Source organism: Chiloscyllium punctatum, chromosome 18 (genome assembly GCF_047496795.1).
Source record: "Chiloscyllium punctatum isolate Juve2018m chromosome 18, sChiPun1.3, whole genome shotgun sequence".
NCBI classification, from domain to species: domain Eukaryota; kingdom Metazoa; phylum Chordata; class Chondrichthyes; order Orectolobiformes; family Hemiscylliidae; genus Chiloscyllium; species Chiloscyllium punctatum.
This window is the reverse complement of record NC_092756.1, coordinates 95,967,453-95,990,405: the sequence shown is the minus strand read 5'-3', so window position 1 is coordinate 95,990,405 and position 22,953 is coordinate 95,967,453. Positions and strand designations below refer to the sequence as shown.

At 47.5% G+C, this 22,953-nt stretch overlaps 1 protein-coding gene across 2 annotated transcripts in view; it reads right to left on the bottom strand.

Annotated features, from left to right (window-relative positions):
* Positions 1-22,953, bottom strand: part of LOC140489363 (receptor-type tyrosine-protein phosphatase H-like) — a 116,772-nt gene that overhangs the window by 80,897 nt on the left and 12,922 nt on the right. For both annotated transcript variants that reach the window (XM_072588843.1, XM_072588842.1), the window contains exon 2: positions 21,536-21,748. In XM_072588843.1, the coding sequence (XP_072444944.1) occupies positions 21,536-21,592 (57 nt within the window). In that variant the 5' untranslated portion in view covers positions 21,593-21,748. The remainder of the gene's footprint in view (positions 1-21,535; positions 21,749-22,953) is intronic.

Genomic DNA, 22,953 nt, shown 5'->3' with positions numbered 1-22,953 from the left:
TAATACTATAATGACAACTACTGACAATTGTCATAAAAACTCATCAGGATCACTAATACCCCTTCAGGGAAGGAAATTGCCACCCTTACCTGGTCTGGCCTACATGTGACTCCAGACCCACAGCGATGTGGTTGATTGTTAACTGACCTCTCGGCAATGGCCATGCAAGCCTCGCAGTTAAGGGCGATTAAGGATGGGCATCAAACAATGTTCCCTCTAATTTCCTTTTCGGCGTTCAGAACCTCCGGGATTTGGGCACAACAATGGCTTCCGAAATGGAATGTGCATTGGCACACTGATTGACACACGCTGAATCTCAGCATGAAGGGAGCACTGGCAACAAATTCTCGCTGGCAACACCCACGTCCCATGAAAGGGTTAAAACAGACTTCCTTTTCAATCTCAGTGTTTCATTAAAGAGGCAGGCATGATACAGAAGCTTGTAACCTGAAGCTTTGCCAGTATCTGGGTATATCCAGCACCTACCCAGGCTGACCTGAGGTCTGTGCCCCTGGCACAGCCAGACAGATATCATTTCTAGCCTCTAGGGTGGTGCCCAGTAGACTTCCTGGTCAGCATCTGTGGCAGCGCAGAACTCTGTTAATGCAGCAGGTAAAGTGTCATTCTGAGATCTGTCTTCTGCGTTTCCCTGAATCACAGAACTTCTACAGTGCAAGAGGAGGGAAATTTGGGATATCATGTCTGTATTGGATCGCTAAATGAGAAATGCAGACTTCCCAATTACCAGTCCCTTGCCCCCACTTCTCCATGTAACCCTGCACACCCTCCTATAGAATCCCTATAGTGTGGGAACAGGTCATAATCAACCCTCTGAAAAGCATCCCACCCGAACATTTCGCTTGGCCAATCCATCCTAACCTATACATCTTTGGACTGTGGGAGAAAACTGGAGCAGCCAGAGGAAACACATACAGACTCAGGGTGAATGTGCAAACTCCACACAGATAGTTGCCCGAGGGTGGAAGTGAACCTGGGTTATGAGCCATTATGAGGTAGCAGTGCTAACCACTGAGCTTCCCTACTTCCTTCTCAGGTGACAATTCAATCCCAACCTGAAATGAATCTCATTTTCAGGAGAACCAGTTTTAGGATTACTTGTTTTGCCGAATATAGTCAAAACCTTATCATCGCTATGAGGGGGAGTGGTGTGACAGGGAATGGGCAGGTAGGTAGGAGTGGCAGAAAACACAGTGAGAGTGGAACAAATCTCAGTGTCTCCATTGGCACATATTACCAAAAAGTACAGAAACTCACTCTTCAATTGAATTATTAGTTTCAAGTTGAAAGAGTTTCTAGTAAATATTAGCAAGTTTTATTTTATCTTTGCAGAAAAAGGCAACAATTTTCTTTATTTGCAGAATATCAGCCTGCATTATCAATCTGTAAAGTTTTATTCTGCATATCATAAACAATGATTAAGGGCAATTTAACTTTGCTCATGACTTTGCTTTGTATAATTAGTTAGACTGAATGACAATTGATACCTTTCTATCCCGTGACAGTGAGGAGCCAAAATTACACCTGCAAGTGTACCCTCTGTTTATTATGTTTGATTCATCAGATACAATCAACATCATTCCGCTTGATTCACTTTCCAGTTTCAATCAGTCCAAGGCAAAGTGCTCAGTTCAATGAGAAAATGTCTACAAAGGAATAAATCTTCAGCAAGAAGCAATAATAGTTTTGATTGAATCTCTGCTGCACTCTCAAGCGGTGGATTCCAGTCCTAACCACTGATGGAGTCATAGAGATGTACAGCACAGAAACAGACGTTTGGGTCCATGTCACCCATGCTAACCGGATATCCTAATTTAATCCTGTCCTATTTACCAGCACTTGGCCCATATCCTTCTAAACCCTTCCTATTCATAAACCCATCCAGATGCCTTTTAAATATTGTAACTGTACCAGCCTCCATCGCTTCCTCTGGCAGCTCGTTCCATATATGCACCACACTCTACGTGAAAATGTTGCCCCTTAGGTCCCTTTTATATCTTTGCCCTCTCATCTTAAACCTATACTCTCTAGTTTTGGACTTTCCTATCCTGGGGAAAAGACCTTGTCTATTCGCCCTATCCATGCCCCTCATGATTTGATAAACTTCTATACGATCAACCCTCAGCCTTCATTGCACCAGGAAAGTAGCCCCAGCCTATTCAGCCTCTTCCTTTAGCTTGAACTCTCCAAGGCAACATACTTGTAAATCTTTTCTGAACCAGTTGGATCAAAAATGTCACTGACACTGGGCAACTCCTTCCCTACAGCAAGTTTAACTCGAACATTTCTTAGAACTGTTGTCTTGCTAATGTTGATCTTGCATCTTCCCTGTGCAATGTAACCTGTATGCCTCTGTCGAAATTTTTTTTCACTTTATGATTCTGTATGTCCCTGCTTCCTGTGATCCGCCTGCACTGCTCATGAACAATACAAAGCTTTTCACTGTAGTTATGACACATGACAATAAATAAATCAGATCAGGTTTCACAACATCTTTCCTGTAGCAAGGAGACCAGAATTGAACGCAGTTTGTCAGATAACATAAAGAAACAGCAAAGAGATAAATGGTTAAATCACTTGTTTGAGTGATGGTGCTTCAGAGATAAATGAGGCTTGCTGAGTGAAAATGTTTCTCTTTGCTTCACTGCTGCTTCTTTCCCTGATTCACTTAAACCTGTACCCTCTCTTTCTCAAACCTTCCACCAACGCGAACCGTTTCTCCCTATCGACTCTGTCCTAGCCCCTCTTGGTTTTGAACACCTTGATCAAATCTCCGCTGCTCCAAGTAAAATATCCCCAACTTCTGGAATTTATCTCCGAAAGTAAACTTCCTCATCTCTGGAATAATGTTTGTGAATCTTTTCTGCACCCCTAATCCAGAATATATAGTCTGTCTGTGTCAACCCCAGCAAATCATTTTGATGTTTTAATTACACCAATTAGATCTTCTTAAGGGCTATTCATTAGGGGGCTCTTGTGGTGCAGTGGTAGTGTCCCTACCTCTGAGCCACACAATCCCACATTTAAGGCCCAATTTCTTCTAGAGATGAATAATAACACATCTGAGCAGGAAAATATCTATAGGATATTCCTGGCCTTCCACAGTTCAAAGATTTTGGGGCAATCATGGATTTCTGTGGGGATGGAGCTGATGTGTTGTGTGAGTCCCCCCCCTTCCCATGTATACTCTCTGATCATGCACAGCCCCACACTGGGTAAATTAATCAATTCAATCCTATTTTGGATGTCCCTCCAACATGTCCATGTCATCTCTGAATAAAACAACACCTCCTTGCAGCTGGCGACACACATCCCTCAAACGCCTGCCCAGAGTTCAAAGCTCATTAAGTGGGCCATAAACCGTTGTTGACACGCTCAGGGGAGTTACCACCCTGAAAGGAGAGGGAGGTAGGACGTCACGTGGTATTTGTCGCGCGTGGCACTGTGCCACGTCCAATTATACCCAAGTGATCAACTGACGTGACAGTTGTTGGATCCTCCCAACCAAATCCTCTGAAGGTAAACAGAAGTGGCACTCGGAGCTTTTCCATGAGTCTCCCTGGGCTAGTATCATGGAAACTGTATCCTACAGTGTGTCTCTCCAATTAGGCATGTCTCCATGGTGACTCCCCTTTCTTATTATTCAGTACTGGGAAGCATTCGTTGTTGCCTAGGCCAGCATTAATCTATTCCTGATGAAGGGCTTTTGCCCGAAACGTCGATCTTTTTGCTCCTCTGATGCTGCCTGACCTGCTCTGCTTTTCCAGCACCACTCTGATCCAGACTCGGGTTTCCAGCATCTGCAGCATTTATCCAGCATTAATAACACCATCATAGCTGCTTTGTGAAACTGGGTGTGGGGGGGGGAAAGAGGAGAATAAAACGGAAGAGTTGCATTTATGTAGCACCTTTCGTGACTTCCTTTTGGGAAGCCTGAAATGTTACTCCGCCTCTCTCTAATGGAAGCTACGTGATTTGCTGAGGATTCCCAACATCTGCAGGTTTGTTAGTCCAATTTGTACACAGCAAGCTCATATAAAGAGAGCGGTGATAACCTGTATCTGAAGTGATGGGCGAGGGATAAATGTTGGTCAGTATATCGGAGAAACCTCCCCTAATCTTTTTGAAAGTACTTGATAATATCCATCCAAAAAAAGCACACCTTCCCACTATCCCCATCACTATAACCTCCCACTATCCCCATCACTGTAACCTTCCACTATCCCCATCACTGTAACCTCCCACTGTCCCCATGGCTGTAACCTCCCACTTCCCCATCACAATAATCTCCCACTATCCGCATAGCTGTGACCTCTCAATATCCCTATTACTGTAATCTCCCACTATCCCCATCACTGAAACCTCCCACTATCCCCATCACTATAACCTCCCACTATCCCCATCACTGTCACCTCCCACTATCCCCATCACTATAACCTCCCACTATCCCCATCACTGTAACCTCCCACTATCCCCATCACTGTAACCTCCCACTATCCCCATCACTGTAACCTCCCACTATCCCCATCACTGTGATTTTCCACTATCCCCATCACTGTAACCTCCCACTATCCCCATCACTGTAACCTTCTGTATTCCCCATCACTGTAACCTCCCACTGTCCCCATCACTGTAACGTCCCACTAACTGCCATCACTGCAACCTCCCACTAACCCTCATCACTGTAACATCCCAATATCCCCATCACTGTAACCTCCCAATATCCCCATCACTGTAACCTCCCACTATCCCCATCACAGTAAACTTCCACTAACCCTCATCACTGTCACCTCCCACTAACCCCATCACTGAAACCTCCCACTAACCTCCATCACAGTAAACGTCCACTAACCCCCATCACTGTAACCTCCCAATATCCCCATCACTGTAACCTCCCACTATCCCCATCACTGTAACCTCCCACTAACCCCCATCACTGTAACCTCCCAATATCCCCATCACTGTAACCTCCTAATATCCCCATCACTGTAACCTCCCACTATCCCCATCACAGTAAATTTCCACTGACCCTCATCCCTGTCACCTCCCACTATCCCCATCACTGAAACCTCCCACTAACCTCCATCACAGTAAACATCCACTAACCCCCATCACTGTAACCTCCCACTAACCCCCATCACTGTAACCTCCCACTAACCCCCATCACTGTAACCTCCCACTATCCCCATCCCTGTCACCTCCCACTATCCCCATCCCTGTCACCTCCCACTAACCTCCATCACAGTAAACATCCACTAACCCCCATCACTGTAACCTCCCACTAACCCCCATCACTGTAACCTCCCACTAACCCCCATCACTGTAACCTCCCACTATCCCCATCACTGTAACCTCCCACTATCCCCATCACTGTCACCTCCCACTATCCCCATCACTGTAACCTCCCACTATCCCCATCACTGTCACCTCCCACTATCCCCATCACTGAAACCTCCCACTATCCCCATCACTGTCACCTCCCACTATCCCCATCCCTGTCACCTCCCACTATCCCCATCCCTGTCACCTCCCACTATCCCCATCACTGTAACCTCCCACTAACCCCCATCACTGTAACCTCCCACTATCCCCATCACTGTAACCTCCCACTATCCCCATCACTGTCACCTCCCACTATCCCCATCACTGAGATCTCCCACTATCCCCATCACTGTAACCTCCCGCTAACCCCCATCACTGTAACCTCCCACTATCCCCATCGCTGTAATCTTCCGTATTCCCCATCATTGTAACCTCCCACTGTCCCCATCACTGTAACGTCCCACTAACCCTCATTACTGTAACCTCCTACTAATCGCTATCACTGTAACCTTCCACTTATCCCCATCACTGTGATTTCCCACTATCCCCATCACTGTGATTTCCCACTATCCCCATCACTGTAACCTCCCACTATCCCCATCACTATAACCTCCCACTATCTCCATCACTGTAACCTCCCACTATCCCCATCATTGTAATCTCCCACTATCCCTATCACTGTAACCTCCCACTATCCCCATCACAGTAAACTTCCGCTACCCCTCATCACTGTCACCTCCCACTATCCCCATCACTGAAACCTCCCACTAATCTCCATCACAGTAAACGTCCACTAACCCCCATCACTGTAATCTCCCACTATCCCCATCACTGTAACCTCCCACTAACCCCATCACTGTAACCTCCCACTAATCCCCATCACTGTAACCTCCCACTATCCCCATCACTGTAACCTCCCACTATCCCCACCACTGTGATCTCCCACTGTCCCCATCACTGTAACCTCCCACCAACCCCATCACTGTAATCTCCCACTATCCCCATCACTGAAACCTCCCACTAACCCCCATCACTGTAACCTTCCACTATCCCCATCACTGTAACCTCCCACTAACCCCCATCACTGTGATCTCCCACTATCCCCATCACTGTAACCTCCCACTAACCCCATAACTGTAACCTCCCGTATTCCCCATCATTGTAACCTCCCACTATCCCCATCACTGTAACCTCCCACTAATCCCCATCACTGTGACCTCCCACTAACCCCATAACTGTAACCTCCCGTATTCCCCATCATTGTAACCTCCCACTATCCCCATGGCTGTAAACTAGCAATGTATAAGTTTATTGAAGCAACTATTACCTCTGAAAGCACCTTCCAAATACACGTGGTAAGTTCTCTTGCGAAGTCATTCACCATTCTGGCCTGGAACTACATACCCGTTTCTTCACTGTCACTGGGTCAAAATCCTGGAACTCTCTTCCTAACATAGAGGAAGACTGAGGAACAGGAGCAGACTATTCAGCGCATCGAGCATATTCTGCCATTCAAAGAGATCAAGGCTGTGGCCTAACTCCACATTTAGCCAAATCCCTTAATACCTACACTTAATAAAAATGTATCTATCTCAGCTGTAAAATTGACAACTGATCCTGCTGTTTGTGGAAGAAAGTTCCAAGCCTCTCCCACCCTTTGTGTGTAGAAGTGCTTCCTAACATCTCTCTGGATTGGTCTGGCCCTCATTCTCAGACTATGTCCCCTAGTTCTAGAATCCCCAACCAGTGGCAATAGTTAGTCCTTATCTACCAGTCTTTTCTTGCTAATTTCTTGAAGACTTTGATCAAATTGAGCTGTTGGCTTGTTGGTGTAGAGGAATGATTCTCACTTTGGGTAAATGTAGGGAGTGCAAGAGATCCTGGGTTCAAATTCTGGATGAGCCCTTGCTACGTTTGACTCTGCTCCTTATGGGGCTAAGTGGTTAGCACTGCTGTCTGACAGCAGTAAGGATCTGGTTTCAATTCAACCCTTGGGCCATTGTCTGTGTGGACTTTGTACCTTCTCCCTGTGTCTGTGTGGTTGTCCTCCCACAGTCCAAAGCTGCGCAGGTTATGTGGATTGGCCATGGGAAATGTAGGGCGATTGGGGTAAGTGTAGGGATTGGTAAAGTGGATGCTCTTCAGAGAGTTGGTTTGGACCTGATGGACCAAATGGCCTGTTTCCACACTGTAGGGATTATTATGATTCAAATCTTAACCTTTGAAATTCCAGAGGAAACTGGCCTAATTTGTATAACCTCTACTTGGAACTTAATTGCTGAAATCCAGGTACGATTCTTGTAAATCGATGTGGTCCTCTCTCCAAGGCCAGCATATTCTTCCTAAGGCACGGTATCCAGATCTGCTCACTGTGCTCCAATGAGGTTCTAACCAGGGGTTTTGTATAACTGCAGTATAACCTCTGCATCCTTGTACTCTGGTCCCTTCGATATGAAGGCCAACATTCCATTAGCTTGACAAGAATAGCAATGGGCGTGTCCCTACATCCCGTGAATGCAGTAGTTCAGGAATAAACCTCACCACCACCTTCTCAAGGTCAATTTGGCATGAGGAATGAATGCTTCACTGGTCACATCCAATAAACAAATAATAAAAATACAATGGCAGTGCCATTAGTGCAAGGTTGTATATCTGTGATAGAGCTCTCGGATGTTCCAATTTGAATGATGTCAATCAGCATTGTAGATGGGAGACTGAAGTCTGATGATTCATAAAACAAGCTAAAGATTAACAGAAAGCTTCCTGATAGCTTGGAGGCATGGCATTGTACAGTGAGGGAACAAACCCTTTGGTTCAATTAGTCTATTCCCAACCTAACCCAATCTAGTCCCATTTGCCAGCGCTTGGCCCATATCCCTCTAAACCCTTCATATTCATGTACTCATCCAGATACCTTTTAAATGTTGTAATTATACCAGCCTCCACCACATCCTTTGGCAGCTCATTCCATACATGTACCACCCTCTGTGTGAAAACATTTCCTATATTCCTTTCATATATTGCCCCTCTCACCATAAACCCATGCCTCTAGTTCTGGACTCCTCCACCCCAGGGAAAAGACCTTGGCTAATCACCCTATCCATATCCCTCATGATTTTATAAACCTCTATAAGGTCACCCCTCAGCCTCCAATGCTCCAGGGAAAATAGTCCTAGCCTATTCAGCCTCTCCTGTAACTCAAACGCTCCAACCCTGGCAGCATCCTTGTAAATCTTTTCTGTACCCTGTCTAATCTCACATCTTTCCTATAGCAGGGAGACCAGAATTGAATGCAGCATTCCAAAAGTGGCCTAACCAATATCCTGTACAGTCGTAATATAACCTCCCACTCCTACACTCAAAGCGCAATGAAGGCAAGCCTGCCAAACGCCTTCTTCACTATCCTGGCTACCTGCGTCTCCACAGTCAAGGAACTTAAAGGCATCACCTGGTGTTGCACAAACTCATACAGACCTGGAACTGATTCCAAGTTTGGAGTTGCTCACCCTCCTCAGTTTGGATGCCAGCATCATCTCAGTGATACTGGGCTCAGATAGGAAAGATCACAGACATCTTCCCAGTGACTGTCCACAGGTTCTTGTCAGTGTGGGACAGTCAGGGGTATTGGAGGACTGTTGGCGCCAGCAGGAAGTGGTGGCCTTGTCTACACTTTGGGTTCTATTTTAACCCAAAAAAGGTCAAGGCACATCCCAACAACCGATGTGGTTGAGGGAGTGGGGGTGTGGAGGGATCGTGCTACTGCTACTGACGCAAGTGATGGGTGTGCAGGAGGCCAGGGTAAGGCCAAACTGCTAAAGAGACCCAGAGGGCAAATCCCACCTTCAGGTAAAAAATAAATGACATTCATGGGCCGAGTTTCTCACTGGTAGCTTCATCCTCGGCAGTGGCTGTGGGTAGCCATGGCTAACGTTGTGTGTGAATGTGAATAACATCATCAGACACTTTCATATCAGTGAGGCTCCGTGTTCTGCTTTCAACCACTGGGGCCTGCCGTTGGGAGAGAACTTTCTTTCGTCTTTCCTCAGCAGACTCACTGCTCATGACTAATTGCTCTTGAACTGAGCGGTACACAAGAGCGTCACAGAGGACAGTCCGGAAATAACTTGCTGGGGCTACGCATCACGTGGAGACCAGGAGATAGTGAGGACTTGCAGAGGCTGGAGATCAGAGTTGAGAGTGTGTTGCTTGGAAAAGCACAGCAGGTCAGGCAGCATCCGAGGAGCAGGAGAATCAATGTTTTGGGCCAGAGCCCTTCATCCTGAAACGTCGATTTTCCTGCTCCTTTGATGCTGCCTGACCTGCTGTGCTTTTCCAGCAACACACTCTCAAATCATGTGGAGACCGGGCTGGGCTGATTTCTTTGCCCTTATCAAAGCAAAGAACTGCTGGAAGCCTGAAATAAAAACAGGAAGCACTGGGGGAACTCAGCGGGTCTGGTAAAGAAGACTTATCTTGAACTTTGAAACGTTAACTCTGTTTCTCTCTCCACAGAGCAGCTCAGTGGCTCAGTGGTTAGCACTGCTGCCTCCCAGCACTAGGGACTCGGGTTAGATTCCACTCTCTGAGTGACTGTTGGTGTGAAATTTGCACGCTCTCCCAGTGTCTGCGTGAGTTTCCTCCGGGTGCTCTGGTTTCTTCACTCTGTCCGAAGATGTGCAGGTTAGGGTGGATTGGCTGTGCTAAAGTGTCCAGGGATGTAGAGGCTAGGTGGATTAACCATGGGAAATACAGGATTACAGGGATGGAGTGGGTCTGGGTGGGATGCTCTTTGGAGGGAAGGTATGGGCTGAATGGCCTGCTTCCATGTTGAAGGTATTTTATGATTTTCTGTCATTAGTGAACTAGTTATATCAGGTGTTCTCTGGTCAGTATCATGTCCCATTCTAAGACCGGAACACAAATCTAAGGCTACACTCCAAAGCAGCATTTTCAGATGATGCCTTAAACAGAGGTTCTGCACCTCTCTTCTGAGGAAGAGCCATCCCTGACTCGAAATGTGAACTCTGTTTCTCTCTCCACAGACACTGCCAGACCTGCTGAGTTTCTCCAGCATCTTTCTATTTTTATTTCAGATTTCCAGCCTCCTCAGCATTTTTCCTTAGCTCGACCTTCTCAGCTGGGTGTAAAGCTTCATTGGCATTATTTCTAAAAAAAGAAGGGGCAGTTTCCCCTCAACGTCCCGGTCAACATTTATCTATCCCTCAACATGACAAAAAGAAAAAAAAATTACCTCATGACTAATCACATCGCTTGACTATATCATTACTTGTTGTAAAGTACTGTGGACATCCTGAAGTTGAGGATGGGTTTGTGTCTTTTGATGACAAACGCAAATGGATAAGGTCCTCAAGAAGGCATATGGCATGCTTGCCTTTATCAATCGGGGCTTGGAGTACAAAAATTGGCAAGACATATAGAACTTTAGTTAAGTCTCATTTGAAATATTGCTCATGATTTGGAGATGCCGGTGTTGGACTGGGGTGGACAAAGTTAAAAATCACACAACACCAGGTTATAGTCCAACAGGTTTAATTGGAAGCTCATGTGCTTCCAATTAAAACTATTAGACTATAACCTGGTGTTGTGTGATTTTTAACTTGGAATATTGCATACACATTCTGTTCGCCACACTAGCAGAAGGATGTGGAATCTTTGGAGAGGATATAGGAAAGATTTACCAGGTTGTTACCTGGTTTGGAGGGAGAGATTGAAAAAAAAACAATTTGTTTTCATTTGGACGTCAGAGCTGAAGGAGTGATCTCATAGAAGTTTGCAAAATTATGAGAGACGTGGATAGAATGAATAGTTGGAGGGTAGAAATGGCAATTACTAGCGGATATAGGTTTAAGTTAAAAGGGGCAAAGCTTAAAGAAGATGTCAGAGGGAAGTGTATTACACAGCGGGTGACAAGTGACTAGAACGTACTCCCAGTAGAGGTGGTAAAAGCAGATATAATAAGAACATTTAAGAAGCATCTTGACAGATATAGAAATAGGCAAGGAATAAAAGGTTACGGTCTGTGTAGAGACAGAAGGTTTTTAGTTTAAAAAGGCACCATATATCATAGCAGGCTTGATGGGCCGAAGGGCCACCTCTTGTGCTGCACAATTTGAAGGAAGTCCCCAGCTGGGACCTCAGTATTGCTGAGGTGGACCTCTGGAGACCCACAAAGCCCAGTGTCTCATAAGGTCAGAGCACAGGGCGGTTTATCAAGTGGATCCCTGTTATCTTACAAATCAATTTCCTTTAAAGGACAACACTTAAGAGATAACACTTCGGACTTCAGTAGAGAAAAGATTAAAGCAAGTTTCGATAGAGATGTTCAAAACGATGAGGGGTTGGACAAAGTAGATAGGAAAACTGCTTCATGTTGGAAGGACAGAGAACCAGAGGTCAGTGAGTTAAGGCAATTGCCTCCTTCACATTCAACTACTGAACTCCCTGCTATCAATATCCAGAAACAGAGTTGGACCAGCCATGTAAACACAGTCACTATATAAAAAAAACCAGAGGCTAGGAATACTGCGGCATGTAACTCACCTCTTGACTCCCCAAAGTCTGTCCACCATCTACAAGGCACAAGTCAGGATTGTGACAGAATACTTCCCACTTGCTTGGATGAGGGCAGCCCCAATAATGCTCAAGAAGCTCAATGCCATCCAGTTCAAAGCAGCAGAATTAACTGTCACTAGATCCACAAACATTCACTCAGTAGCAGCAGTGTGTACTATCTACAAGATGCACTGTAGAGAGACACCAAAGATCTCTAGGCAACACCTTCCAAACCCACAACAACTTGGAAGGAAAAGGGCAGCACATACATGGGAACACCACTTCTTGCGAGTTCCCCTCCAACCCACTCACCATCCAGATTTGGAAATACATCTCTGCTTTTACAGTGTCGCTGGGTCAAAATCCCGGAATTCCCTCCCTAAGGGCATTGTGAGTCTACCTACAGCACATGGACTGCAGCGGTTCAAGAAGGCAGCTCACCCCCAATTTCTCAAGGGGCAACTAGGAACGTACAGTAAATACTAGGCTCAGCCAACCACACCTTTATCCCATGAAAGGATAAAATATGAAGCAAAGACAATGTCAAGCAAAGCCTTGGTGGGTGGTGGTGGTAGTGGTAATGTCTCTAGTCTAGTAATCGAGCTGTTAGCTAATGCTCTGTGAGCATGCTTTCAAACCCTACCCTCAAGGCTGATGGTGAGATGAGTTCCGTGACTAAAAACAAAAGTGGAGTAGAGTAGCTGGCCCAATAGCTGCTCTGTAACCATTGTTAATTATAGTTTAAAATCCTAACATAAAACAAAACTGCGGACACTGGAAATCTGATACAAACTGAAATTGCTAGCAAAACTCAGCAAGCCTGACAGCGTCTATGTGAAGAAAGCAGAGTTAATGTTTTGGGTGCGGTGACTCTTCGTCATGAGTTCTGCTGAAAGGTCACCGGATTCAAAACATTAACCTCTTTCTCCACAGACGCTGCCAGTCCTGCTGAATTTCTCCAGCAATTGACATTGCTGTTAAAAGAAACCATGAGGGTCACCAATGTCCTTGTGGGAAGGAAATCTTCCCTCCTGCATGTGACGCCAGACACACAACGATGTGGTCAACTCTGAACTGCCTTTTGGGTAATTAGGTAATGGGCAATAACATCATGCCTAGCCAGTGACACCTAAATCCTGTGAATTAATATAAGAAAGTTCCTCAACAGTAAGTCGTGAGGGTCTGGTGTGGAGGAGGCAGATTCAACCAAGGCCTTCAAAAAAGAACTAAATTTATCCTGAAGGAGAAAATAAAGTTGCAGGCCTGGGGGTAAAGAGCAGGTTAGTTGGACTTTTTTTCTTAATTCACTCACAGGATGAGGGTGTCACAGCATTTATTGCCTGTCCCTAATTGCCCAGAGAGCAGCTAAGAGTCACCCACATTGCTATGGGTCAGGAGTCACATGTAGGCCAGACCAGGTAAGGAAGGCAGTTTCCCTCCCTGAAGGACATTAGTGAACTAGATGAATTCTTCCAACAACATGGATTCATGATCATCGTTAGACTCTTAATTCCAGATTCTTATTGAATTCAAATTCCACCATTTGCCATGGTGGGATTTGAACCAAGATTACCTGGGTCTCTGGATTAACAGTCCAGCGATAATAACTTTAGGCTATTGCCTCCCTCCTGCTCCCCCATGGAGGAGTTGCTGTTGCAGAGATGAGCTGGTGACTCCCTTTATAACTGTTCCATGATGATCTGAGGATTAGATAGGATAGACAGTGAAAGTGTTTTTCCTAGGATGATGACGTGTACGAGGGGCCATAACTACAAATTGAGGGGAGATAGATTTAAGACAGATGTCGGAGGCAGGTTCTTTATGCAGAGAGTGGTAAGGGTGTGGAATGCACTACTTGCTAATGTAGTCAACTCAGCCACATTAGGGAGATTTAAGCAATCCTTAGATAAGCACATGGATAATTTTGGGATAGTGTAGGGGGACAAGCTGAGATTAGTTCACAGGTTGGCGCAACATCGAGAGCCGAAGGGCCTATCCTGTGTGGTATTGTTCTATGTTCTATTTGATAATCTGGATCCCTAATATATAATATCGTGTGTTAATATCATGATGACTGAATGGTTGCAATGTAAAATAATTTTCAGATTTCCCATGAGGTTGTCCCAAAGTCCAGTGATTTTACAGCAAAATGGGCTTTATCGATAAACTGTGCTGGTGACAATGTAACAGGAAGTATGTACAGCATTTGAGGAAGTAGATTGTAAGCTATTGTCAGAAATCTCTACTTCTGACAAGAAGTTTTCTTCTGTCAGAAAAGATCATTGATTGACGATAAACCCCACTGCCTGAAACCCATCACATTGTAAATCACACAATGCAGAAAAGCCCTTCACCTCTTCCAGTCTGTGCCAACAAAATCTACACAACTCCCAGCTCCCAGCTGAAGCTAGCCCTTGATTGCTCACCAAAACCCTCCTGTGAATTGTTCACCACTTCTACAACTAATTTTAGGTTTTTGGCGATTTTTTTTTTTGCTTGAAGTTTCAGTTCCTCATGGTTCTGGGTTTATTGCTTTCTCGCTAGGTAATTCTGTGACATTCAAGGAGATTACGTTACCCCCTGGTAGATTTCTCAGCTTCTGTCCCCACTGATAAGGCGGATGTGCCCGCATTGACCTCACGCTAGCAGCCATCGTAGCTAGCTGGGGGACTGGGTGTGAGGGTAACGGAGAGGAGGGATGTTTCTGCTTTGGTGTCGAGGGAGAAAGCATTACTGACTTGTGCATGGCTCCCACTAAGGTTTGAGTATCTTTCGGTCACTCCTAAACAGTGTTTATTCAGTCACCACCAGAACAAACTGATGCAACCTTCACAAGCTTCCTCTTTCACATAGGAAAATGCTTTGTGGGTAGTTTCAGACCAGTTATATTCTGACTTTGCTTCTTAAAATCAATGTGGGCCCTTTGCACTGCCTGTTTATTTTATAGGATCAGAAATAGGCCATTCAGCCCCTCAGGGGTTCTACCATTCAAGACACACGTTCTTGATTGGTAAGGGGATCAATGACAGGGAGAAGGCAGGAAATAGGGTTGAGAAACAGATGGGCAAAAGTGAGGGCTGCAGATGCTGGAAATCAGAGTCTAGATTAGAGTGGTGCTGGAAAAGCACAGCAGGTCAGGCAGCATCCGAGGAGAAACAGATGATCGAATGACAGGGCAGACTCGATGAGCCAAATGGCCTAATTCTGCTCCAATACCTTACGGTCAATGAGATCATGTTTGAAGCCTAACTCCATATACCTGCTTCTGGCCTGTATTCCTTAATCTCTTCACTTAACAAAAATGGATCCATCTCAAATTTAACATTAATAACTGATCCTGTATCCATTGCAATTTGCGGAAGAGGGTCTAAACCTCTTCCATCCTTTGTGTGTAGAAGCGCTTCCTATCATCTTTCCTGAACGGTCCCGTCCTCGTTCTCAGACTATGCCCCTCGTTCTAGAATTCTCTAACCAGTGGGAATAGTTTGTCTATATCTACCCTGTCCTTTCCTGTTGGTATCTCAAAGACTTTGATCAGATCAACCGTTAAGCTTCTATATTCTAGAGATAAAGCCCTAACATGTACAATCTCTCGTCACAGTCTAACACCTAGATGTCGGTGTCATTCTTGTTAACCTAGGCTGTTTTCCAATCACGGCTGATGTTTATGGAGTAGATCTCAGGGCACGTCAGAATCAGGAGAGGTGAGAGTGTAATGGTCTACTCCTGCGACTTTCAACTACCTGATGAGCACTTGAAATCTCATCGCAAGTGAAGCCAAATGCTGAGAAGTGTGATTAGTGTAGATAGGTCAGCACGGGCTTGATGGGCCAAAGGGTCTTTTCTGTGCTGTAGGTACAATAATCTGGACCCCTACACTAATGTTCTGGGGGACGAGTATGAATCCCACTATTGCGGATGTCAAAATTTGAATTCCATAAAAATCTAGAATGAAATGTTGGTGTAATGGTGACCATCTAATTGTTGTAAAATCTCATTGGGCTCATTAATGCCATTTGGAAGAGGAAATCTGCCAACCCTGCCCAGTCTGGCCTACATGCGTCTCCAGATCCTCAGCAATGTGGCTGTCTCTGAACTGACCTCCGGGTGATCAGGGATGGACAATAAATACTGGCCCAGCCAACAATGGCCACATGGAATCATCAGGATATACAGCACGGAAACAGACTCTTCAATCCAACTCGTCCATGCTGTCCAGATATCCTAACCTAATCTAGTCCCATTTGACAGCATTTGACTCATATCCCTCTAAACCTTCCTATTCATATACCCATCCAGATGCCTTTTAAATGTCATCGTACCAGCCTCCACCACTTCCTCTGGCAGCTCATTCCATACACGTACCACCCTCTGCATGAAAAAGTTGCCTCTTAGGTCCCTTTTGCATCTTTCCCCTCTCACCCTAAACCTATGCCCTCTAGTTCTGGACTCCCCCACCCTAGGGAAAAGACCTTGCCTATTTACCCCTTCCATGCCTCTCATGATTTTATAATCCTCTATAAGGTCACCCCTCAGCCTCCGACGTTCCAGGGAAAACAGCCCCAGCCATCCCAAGAATAATTGAAAAAAAACCACAGAATTTCTGTGGCATTGTGAACAGTTCTCTGTCTGTTGGTAAAATTATCCCAGTAAGAGCGACCAGGCCGGTTTCCGAATGGTGAGAGGAGTCTCCAGGGGGTTGCTCTGAACTAAATCGAGTTATTGAGCTTTGACAAACCAACACCAAAACCAAATTCCTTATTTGACATCAGTTCAAGTATCAGGAACCAATGCCAATCTTTGCGAGCTTCACATTCTTCCCAAAAAATTGCCCTTCACAGAATTACAGTATCAAGGAAGGCTATTCAGCCCATCGAGCTTACTGAGACTCTCCAAATCAGTATTGGTGTCACTCTTCCTGTAACCCCACACGCTCATCCTTTCCACATATCCGTCTAACTCCGCTTGGAATACCTTGCCTGAACCTGTCCCGACCGCACTCTCAGGCAGTCCAACTCCGAACTACTCGCTGCGTGAAAATGGTAGTTCTCTTATCAGTTATTGTTTGTTTGTTAAAAGTTTCTCAGTCCTGCAGAATAGCTAACAAAGAAACCACACCCATTGTTTTCACATCAGTCAATATGACCGCGTTGGTCACTGAGAGGAAATTGCTCGATATTAATCATAACTTGTTGAGATCAACTGTTTCTATTTAATTACTTTCGCACCAGTCACACACACATACCCCGAAGCTCCTGCTCACACTTCCCTCTTACACCAAGAGTCAATTAGATCAGGAACTCCCTCCACAACCCCATGTCATTGTTACGGTCAATGCTTCACATTAATTGTAGAGTAGATTCAGAAAGGTCCTCACTGACTCCAGCTATAAATTCTTCATCGTGCAAAAATGTTTAAAGTAAGTCAAACCACATCCTGTCACACACACTCCCCCTCTCTGTCACACTCCACACCCCTCCTCCGGTCACTTGCTCATCTCTCTCACACTCTCCCCCCCCCCCCCACTTTGTCATTTGCTCCCTCTCTCACACATTGCCCCCCCTCTCTCACACACTGCCCCCCTTTCACTCACACTGCCCCCTCTCTCTCACACTGCCCCCCTCTCACTCACACTGCCCCCTCTCTCTCACACTGCCCCCCTCTCACTCACACTGCCCCCTCTCTCACATTACCCCCCATCACTCACACTGCCCCCTCTCTCTCACACTGCCCCCCCCACTGCCCCCCCTCTCTCACACTCCCCCCTCTCTCTCACACTGCCCTCCGCTGTCCCCTCTCACTCACACTGCCACCCCTCTCTCTCACACTCTCCCTCCCTTTGTCACTTGCTCCCTCTCTCACACACTGCACCCCCCTCACACACTGCCCCCATCTCTCTCACACTGCTCCCCTCTCACTCACATTGCCCCTCTCTCTCACATTGCCCCTCATCACTCACACTGCCCCCCTCTCTCACACTGCCCCCTCTCTCACACCGCTCCCCTCTCTCTCACACTGCCCCCCTCTCTCACACTGCCCCCTCTCTCTCACACACACTGCCCCCTCTCTCTCACACACACTGCCCCCTCTCTCTCACCCTGCCCCCTCTCTCTCACACTGCCCCCTCTCTCTCACACACACTGCCCCCTCTCTCTCACACTGCCCCCTCTCTCTCACACACACTGCCCCCTCTCTCTCACACACACTGCCCCCTCTCTCTCACACTGCCCCCTCTCTCACATTCCCTCCCTCTCTCTCACACTGCCCCCTCTCTCTCACACTGCCCCCTCTCTCTCACACTGCCCCCTCTCTCACATTCCCTCCCTCTCTCTCACACTGCCCCCTCTCTCTCACACTGCCCCCTCTCTCTCACACTGCCCCCCCCGACACTGCCCCCTCTCTCTCACACTCCCTCCCTCTCTCTCACACTGTCCCCTCTCTCTCACACTCCCACCCTCTCTCTCACATTGCCCCCCCTCTCTCACACTCCCTCCCTCTCTCTCACACTGCCCCCTCTCTCTCACACTGCCCCCTCTCTCTCACACACACTGCCCCCTCTCTCTCACACTGCCCCCTCTCTCACATTCCCTCCCTCTCTCTCACACTGCCCCCTCTCTCTCACACTGCCCCCTCTCTCTCACACTGCCCCCCCCGACACTGCCCCCTCTCTCTCACACTCCCTCCCTCTCTCTCACACTGTCCCCTCTCTCTCACACTCCCACCCTCTCTCTCACATTGCCCCCCCTCTCTCACACTCCCACCCTCTCTCTCACACTGCCCCCCGACACTTCCCCCTCTCTCACACTGCCCCCTCTCTCTCACACTCCCTCCCTCTCTCTCACACTGTCCCCTCTCTCTCACACTCCCACCCTCTCTCTCACAGTCTTCCCCTTTCTCACATTGCCCCCCCTCTCTCACACTCCCACCCTCTCTCTCACACTGCCACCTCTCTCTCACACTGCCCCCCGACACTTCCCCCTCTCTCTCACACTGCCCCCCCTCTCTCTATCAGACTCCCTATGTCCCCTGTTCACTCTTATGCATCTTTTTGCCTCTTCACACTTCTCTCCACTCTCTTTGTCATACCATCTAACTATCTCCACCTGTCTTTCTATCTCTCTCTTTCATCCTGTTCTCTATCTCCCCCTCTTTCTGTCACATTCTCTCTCTCTCTTCCAGTCATATTTGCCACTCTTTGTCACACATTTCCCCATTTCTGTCAGTCTCTCATTCTCTCTGTCAAATAATCACACTTGTCATTTCCTTCACTCTTTCTGCCACACTCTCCTTTTCTGTTGCTCGCTCTCCTCTCTGTCACACTCTCCTTCTCTCTCACATGCTCTCTATCGCTCTGTTACATCCCCTTCTTCCTAACACTCTGTCACAATCCCTCTCTCTCTGTCACTCTCTCCCTCTCTCTGTCACACTCTCTCTCTTTCTCTTTCACTCTCCCTCTCTCTGTCACACTCTCCCTCTCTCTCTGTCACACTCTCCCTCTTTCTCTTTCACTCTCCCTCTTTCTCTGTCACTCTCCCTCTTTCTCTTTCACTCTCCCTCTCTCTGTCACACTCTCCCTCCCTCTCTGTCACACCCTCCCTCTTTCTCTTTCACTCTCCCTCTCTCTGTCACACTCTCCCTCTTTCTCTTTCACTCTCCCTCTCTCTGTCACACCCTCCCTCTTTCTCTTTCACTCTCCCTCTCTCTGTCACACTCTCTCCCTCTCTCTGTCACATTCTCCCTCTTTCTCTTTCACTCTGCCTCTCTCTGTCACACTCTCCCTCTCTCTCTGTCACACTCTCCCTCTCTCTGTCACACTCTCCCTCTTTCTCTTTCACTCTGCCTCTCTCTGTCACACTCTCCCTCCCTCTCTGTCACACTCTCCCTCTCTCTGTCACACTCTCCCTCCCTCTCTGTCACACTCTCCCTCTCTCTGTCACACTCTCCCTCTTTCTCTTTCACTCTCCCTCTCTCTGTCACACTCTCCCTCCCTCTCTGTCACACTCTCCCTCTCTCTGTCACACTCTCCCTCTTTCTCTTTCACTCTGCCTCTCTCTGTCACACTCTCCCTCTCTCTCTGTCACACTCTCCCTCTCTCTGTCACACTCTCCCTCCCTCTCTGTCACACTCTCCCTCTCTCTGTCACACTCTCCCTCTTTCTCTTTCACTCTCCCTCTCTCAGTCACATTCTCCCTCTCTCTCTGTCACACTCTCCCTCTCTCTGTCACATTCTCTCTCTGCCACACTTGCCCGCTCTGTCTGTCACTCTCTCCCTCCCTCTCTGTCACTCTCTCCCTCTCTGTCACACTTACCCTCCCTCTCAGTCACTCTCTCCCTCCCTCTCTGTCACACTCTTCCTCTCTCTGTCACACTTGCCGCTCTGTCTGTCACTCTCTCTCTGTCACACTCTCCCTCTCTTTGTCACATTCTCTCTCTGCCACACTTGCCCGCTCTGTCTGTCACTCTCTCCCTCCCTCTCTGTCAATCTCTCCCTCTCTGTCACACTCTCCCTCCCTCTCGGTCATTCTCTCCCTCCCTCTCTGTCACACTTGCCTGCTCTGTCTGTCACTCTCTCCCTCTCTCTCTGTCACTCTCGTCCTCCATCTCTGTCACACTCTCCCTCCCTCTCTGTCACAATTTCCCTCTCTGTCACTCTCTCCTTCCTCTCTGTCATACCCTCCCTCCCTTTCTGTCACACTCTCTGCCTCTCTCTCTGTCACTCTCTCTCTGTCACACTCTCTCTCCCTCTTTCTGTCACACTCTCCCTCTCTCTCTGTCACACTCTCCCTCCCTCTCTCTGTCACACTCTCCCTCCCTCTCTCTGTCACACTCTCCGTCTCTCTCTGTCACACTCTCCCTCCCTCTCTCTGTCACACTCTCCCTCCCTCTCTCTGTCACACTCTCCCTCTCTCTCTGTCACACTCTCCCTCTCTCTCTGTCACACTCTCCCTCCCTCTCTCTGTCACACTCTCCCTCTCTCTCTGTCACACTCTCCCTCCCTCTCTGTCACACTCTCCCTCTCTCTCTGTCACACTCTCCCTCTCTCTCTGTCACACTCTCCCTCCCTCTCTCTGTCACACTCTCCCTCTCTCTCTGTCACACTCTCCCTCTCTCTCTGTCACACTCTCCCTCCCTCTCTCTGTCACACTCTCCCTCTCGCTCTCTGTCTTACGTTGTCTCTGTCACTCTATCCTTCTACAGCTCCCTCTCTGTCACACTCTTCCTCTCTGTCGCATGCTCTCTACCCGTCATTCTGTTACACTCCCTTCTTTCTAACACTGTCAAAATCTCTCTCTCTGTCACACTCTCCCTCACTCTCTATCTGTCCCTCTCTCTCTCTATCAAACACTCCCTCTGTCTGTCATACTCTCTCTCTCTTTCTGTCACTCTGTCCCTGTAACATACTTTCTTTCTCTGTCACATTCCCTCTCTCTGTCTGTCTCTCTCCCTCTAACACACTCTCCCTCTTTCTGTCACATTCTTCCTCACTGTCACTCTCCTCCCCGCCCCAGAGCAGTGCTTTGCAAAATCTACAAAGTCCACCAGACTCATCTCGCCCTGAAAGCATTTCAGTCTGTGTTAAAACCGCGAGGCTGTGAGATGTGTGAGAGAAATCTTTACTTACCCAGCTGGGGAAGAACAGAGCCAGCAAGGTGAGCAGTCCCTGGTGAGAGTGAGCCATGGCAGCCCCGGGGGTCAGGACTCACTCCCTGCGGATGGGGACCCTCTGACAGCACCTGGACACTCTCTTCATTCTCCCTGAAACCCCAGCTAGAGCAGGGGGGAGGTTACAGGAACTGTGCAAATCCTGGTCCTGGACTTCGCTCGTTAGCAATCGCTGCGAGCAAATGAGGAAGTGAGAGAGCTTGCTGTTTGGTTTTTGTAAACGCGAGCTAACAGCGCCTGGGACCAATGTGCCCTGTTTTACATTTACTGCCCCAGGGCTTTAGCGAGGGCTGTATAGACACTTGCTCCCCAGTGAATCGCGCAGTGAATTTCATCTCACATCCTCTTGTGTATGTGTGTGTTTGACTGTCAGTTCTGGCTGAATCTGTTCCACACAGATTTACACCCCAACCCCCCCCCCCAACTGATTCAGATGGGAACAAGTTTCTATTAAGTCACACACACACACACACACAGGCTTCCAAGGTGCTGCTTTGCCTGGGGCTTTTATTGAAATTCAAAGACAGGTGTCATCCCCCTTCAAGGGCACATATTGTTACTCCCTAAATGTCTTGATGGTTCTTGCCTCTGCCACCCTCTTAGGTCGGTTGTTCCAGTTTCCCAGCAGCTTCAAGAATCCCTACAGTGGGGAAACAGGCCTTTCGGCCCACCGAGTTCACACCAACCCTCCGAAGAACATCCCACCTACATAGGCGAAAGTGAGGACTGCAGATGCTGGAGATTAGAGTCAAGTTTGGAGTGGTGCTGGAAATGTACAGCAGAAAAACCAATGTTTCAGGCAGGAGCTCTTCACCATTCCTGATGAAGGGCTTCTGCCCGAAACGTCGATTTTCCTGGATGCTGCCTGACCTGCTGTGTATTTCCAGCACCACACGAATGTTGATCCCATCCACATATCCTATCAGATTATGCTTCATCTCTCCTCCACACTCCAGACACTGGCGGTGCGAGAGGTACCATCCTTTTGCCTCACGTCCTCCCATTGAAAATCTCACGCATCTCACCTGGAAGAGGTGTCCTCTCTGTCTTGCAGTTTTGCCAATACCCTGCACAGGGGTTAACCCTTCCAAACACCGCTTCCCATTATAAGGTAACGAGCAGGAGGTTTCGAGGAGAGTTGAGGATTGTTTTCCAGCCCGGAAGCTGGCTCAGTGGTTAGCACAGCTGCCTCACAGCACCAGAGTTGATTCAATTCCACCCTCAGCCTGTGTGGGGCTTGCACATATTGTCCCCATGACCCCTCCAAGTGCTCCAATTCCCTCCCACAGTCCAAAGATGTCCCATTGTGTCTGGGGATGTGCAGGCTGGGTGGATTAGCCATGGGAAATGCAGGGTTACAGGGATAGGATATGTGGG